The sequence below is a fragment of the Aplysia californica genome, unplaced genomic scaffold (genome assembly GCF_000002075.1).
Source record: "Aplysia californica isolate F4 #8 unplaced genomic scaffold, AplCal3.0 scaffold00014, whole genome shotgun sequence".
Lineage (NCBI taxonomy): Eukaryota > Metazoa > Mollusca > Gastropoda > Aplysiida > Aplysiidae > Aplysia > Aplysia californica.
Genome location: NW_004797284.1, coordinates 288,642 through 292,869, shown reverse-complemented (window position 1 = coordinate 292,869; position 4,228 = coordinate 288,642). Strand labels below are relative to the sequence as shown.

Below are 4,228 nucleotides of genomic sequence, written 5' to 3'. Positions count from 1 at the left end.
AGTGTGTGTGTGTGTGTGTGTGTGTATGTGTGTGTATGTCTGTATGTCTGTGTGTCTGTGTGTGTGTGTGTTATGTGTATGAGATAGAGGCCGTGAGGGAGAGAGAGTGTGTGTGTGTTGGTGTATGTGTGTGTGCCTGTGTGTGTGTGAGAAAGAGATATATATAGAGAGAGATAAAGTGAGAGAGAGAGAGTGTGTGTTTGTGTGTGAGACAGAGAGAGAGAGAGAGAAAGAGAGATAGAGAGAGAGAGAGAAAGGGAGGTGATAGAGAGAGAGAGAAACTCAGAAGACAGAGGCATGGACAAAAAGCAAAAAGGTTGCGTGGAAGACAGACAGTCTGAGAGAAAAACGCACCGGTTTGGATCAATGCTCACAGCTTACTGAATGGGAAGGCAAAAATACTGACGCTCTCGAAGTGGTGCAACAGAATGTCAATAGCAGGCGACCAATAAAAGAAAGCTTGGAGTTCAACAGGCACGCTGGTATCGAAAAAATATTATGAGAGCCGATAAGGCAATGTGGTGTCATTTCGTGATGGAGAGATGTTACTCACACAGTAAACAACTCCGAAAAAAACAACAAAAATAGGGTTTCAGTTTGTAATCAGACTTCTTACCCCACCACACACATTCTTACATTGGATGGGGCTGGTAGGGAAAGGAAAGGCAGGAGAAAGAAATCTTAGTGCAAAAGGAAAAATCGAAAACGAAATCGAAAAGAATTGCAAGCATACAGAAAAGACGCTGAATAAAAAGTCTTGCGATTAATCCAAAGCAATATTTGATTTATAGACATAATTATCAAATATGGATAAGACCTACCAACAAAGTGGTCCCTTGTGGGAAATAGAATATGACCATTGCGGTCGTGGTTTATCAACGTTCCCCTCAACTATATACACCGAAATGTGCGACACGCTAGATTAAGATAAGCCCTAATGATAGCAGCCTCGGCGTGTTTCCTGGCCTTTTTTATTAACGTTCTTGTAATTTTCTTTCTTTTCTTCTTTCTTTCTTTCTTTTTCTTCTTTCTTTTTTCATCATTTTTAAACCATTATGTACTCACGTTTAGTTCATGCAGTCATTTATCTTTTTACTCATTTATCTGAAAGAGCCATGGGTGTTTCATTATACTCCTATCTCCAACTAGATGAATAAAGAAAGTTATTAATTATTAAGCCAATTCGTGCCCATTTCGTGTTCATAACGAACTCAATGACGGCCGTAAGCCAAATAAAAGAATAGTGTCAAGCAAGATGACATTACTGTCACTCCGGCTCGGTTAAGAAAGGGGATACTTAACTAGAAATAAGTTATTTTACATTCCCCTTTCACTCTGTACGGACTTTCTCATATATGCCAAGCAACAAAAGGAAAATGTACTTTAAAAGAGGTCCAGCGTGCGACGACATCTTAACTGATAGAATCCCTTCAGTGTGTAATTTATTTATTGAGTGTTATTTATTCTTTCTGTCCTCTTTTTCCGTCCACAGATAATAATTTCGTTAAATCTTGATCACAAGGAAATCACAGTCCCCGAATGGTGAGAGAGATGGCGGACATTCTAACCCCTTCTCCTCACGACTTCACGGAGAGCAAATTTCCGTTTCACTCTACTTCAAAGCTTGCCATGGACACACAATCGGGCTCCAAGCTGTCCATGGATACACTGAGCCCCCTGTCCCCTCTGGCCACGAACATTAGAGACAATGGCTGTGCCACGCTCCCAAATGGAAAACCACACAACTACACCAGCAACAACGGTGGCAGCAACAATAACAACGCCACCATACGAAGCGTCGTGGGAGACACAGGGAGTTATGGCAAACGCAGTAACCACAGCAGCGGAGATAGCAGCATCAGCAGTGGCGGTTCTAGCGTCAATAGTGTCTTCTTTAGAGGGAGCGGCAAGCCACCAGTACCCGCCCCTCACTCCGGGAATGAGTACGTTAGGGAACCTCTCAAGGTCTCCCAACACCTGCACTCTAAAACGATCCAATGCCCTCGTCTGTACCCACACGGGCCGTTGCCTAGCGACAGCAGTGACACCTGCCTCAAATCGAAAATTGGACTCTCGGAGGAAGTGACGTACACGATAACGGACGAGATGGACGACGCTTCCAACCAGGTGGTGTTTCTGCCCCCGCCCCCGACGGATATCGACTCGGACAACGACTCTGTCGGTGGTTGTGACATCGGAGGTCCGTGCTCCCCTCGGCACCACGACTGGCGGTCCTCCCGGGACCTCAGCAAGTCGCCGACCTCGAGAACGTTCAGTGGACAGGGCAATAACAAGTGAGTGGTTTCCACCTAAACTGTATTGTGTGAATATCTAGTGTTAGGGATATCTTTCTTACTTCTGGCTTCATTGTGTGTGTTTTCGAGTGTCCTTTGGGGTTTGGTGGTTCATTTTTTGTAATGGCAGAGGGAGGGGAGGGGCGGAGATTTTTCTGCCTATGGGCTCTACAAGCAGTAGAGTGATTTTTGTAAAAACACGTAGATGTTTTTACGGGCCCATCCACACAATTTACATCATTTAGGAGGCAGGCTCCAGACTCTGCTTGTAAAGGCCAAGCTGATCTTAGAGGGATACAGCATCCCAGTAAAAAGACCGATATACTCCATACAAATTTGTCCCTACTGGGAACCGACCTCGGATCTCATGCGCGACCACAGCGGAATGCCTTACCACAACATCACAGATGCCGTAGGAGAAGGGGTGGAGAACCAATAACAAAACAATACAGAGGCGTAAACCTATTGTGGGTCGGGTTGTGATACTCTAACACAGGGACAGAAGCAAATGTGCCAACAACAACGAAAACAAGTTTGGTTAGGGTGGCGTCGTAAATAATGTCCTCAACAACAACAAACAGGCATGCAGACTCGTGTTGTTGTTTTTTTTTACAATATTTGTTTTTCTTTTCTAAAATTTATTAGTTCTCTCTTATTGCAACATTGAAATACTGATATTTGATTATTCTATTCTGTCTACTTTAACAGAAAAGTTTCATTTGATAGGAACGGACATGGATAAACTAGGCTACTTGCCACAAAAGGATAGAACGCACCGGTAGCTTAAATGAAAAATCACAATGATCTGCAATACACAAGTTCAAGTCCTATATGGAACTTTCTTGAAGACTTGTTCTTAAAGGTCAGGTGTGGATAATATAGAAGACAAACTAGGAGCTCTTGCATTTTAAACTACCAAGCAGTGTTAAAAGGGCATTTGACAATCAGAATACAAAGAAATAGTTTTGAAGAGCGAAAAATAAAGTATAATTGTGGAACTAAATTATCAAACGCTTTTGCAAATGGAAAAAGTCCATCACGAGCTAAGACGGAAAGAAAAAAATATTTTATCTTGAGGGTTCATAACATTTTAACACGTTCAGTCTACTTTTTTATACCACAAATCAAAGGTTTACTTTAATGAGCTGATCTAAGTGTGATAACGCATAAACAGAACAGCCATGCTTTGATCGTTGGCCCCTAAGCGTGATCAAGAATCGATGCCCATGGCAAAGCTTGTAATTTTGACTTATCCTGAAATAGAGAAGGACTGAATTATTACTGTAATCTTTTCTCAAAGTAAAACTTCTTTACCCGCAAAATAGGGTAAGGGATTTATCAGGCATAGACAAAGTTGGTGTAATCTAGGAAGGCATCTTTGCTTCAAATTGTTGTTTTCTTCTTGACATTGGCACGTATTAAAATTTGTATCTTTGCATTCGACTCTAATTCTTTACACCCATTCAGTGTTTTATAATAGTTGTTTCTAGTCTTTGCACCTGTTGTTATTGTTTGTTTTTAAAAAATTATTTTTGTCGTTATTGTCGTCGTCGTTGTTGTTGTTATTGTTTTTGTTGCTGTTATCTTTGGTTTTAGTGACATTTAATGATTGTGAAGGTGATACTAGCGCTACGGATGTTTTAAAAATTATGAGATTCCAAATAGACCATACTTTCTTTTCTTAAAAGTATACATTGTTAATTCTAAACCATATAACTAGTACTTTTTTCGACTTAGAATGCCTTTTTCCTTTTTCGTTCACTTACCAATGCCTTTGCCTTGCATGGTGAGAGACATCTGGTTAAGTTTCTTTTGCACACGGTCAACACTTTCATTGAGATGAGTTTGTCCTGTTGCTATCTCCGACTGCCAACTTTTTGTTTTCTATCCTTTGATTCTCCCTTTCCCCTCTTTCTCTACACCCCCCCCCCCCC

General features: G+C 41.4%; 1 protein-coding gene across 1 annotated transcript in view; it reads left to right on the top strand.

Annotated features, from left to right (window-relative positions):
* Positions 1-4,228, top strand: part of LOC101862847 (neprilysin-2) — a gene marked incomplete in the record, with an annotated part of 127,456 nt that overhangs the window by 14,680 nt on the left and 108,548 nt on the right. The window contains 1 exon segment of the mRNA XM_005090206.3: positions 1,493-2,294. Coding sequence (XP_005090263.2) covers positions 1,540-2,294 — 755 coding nt within the window.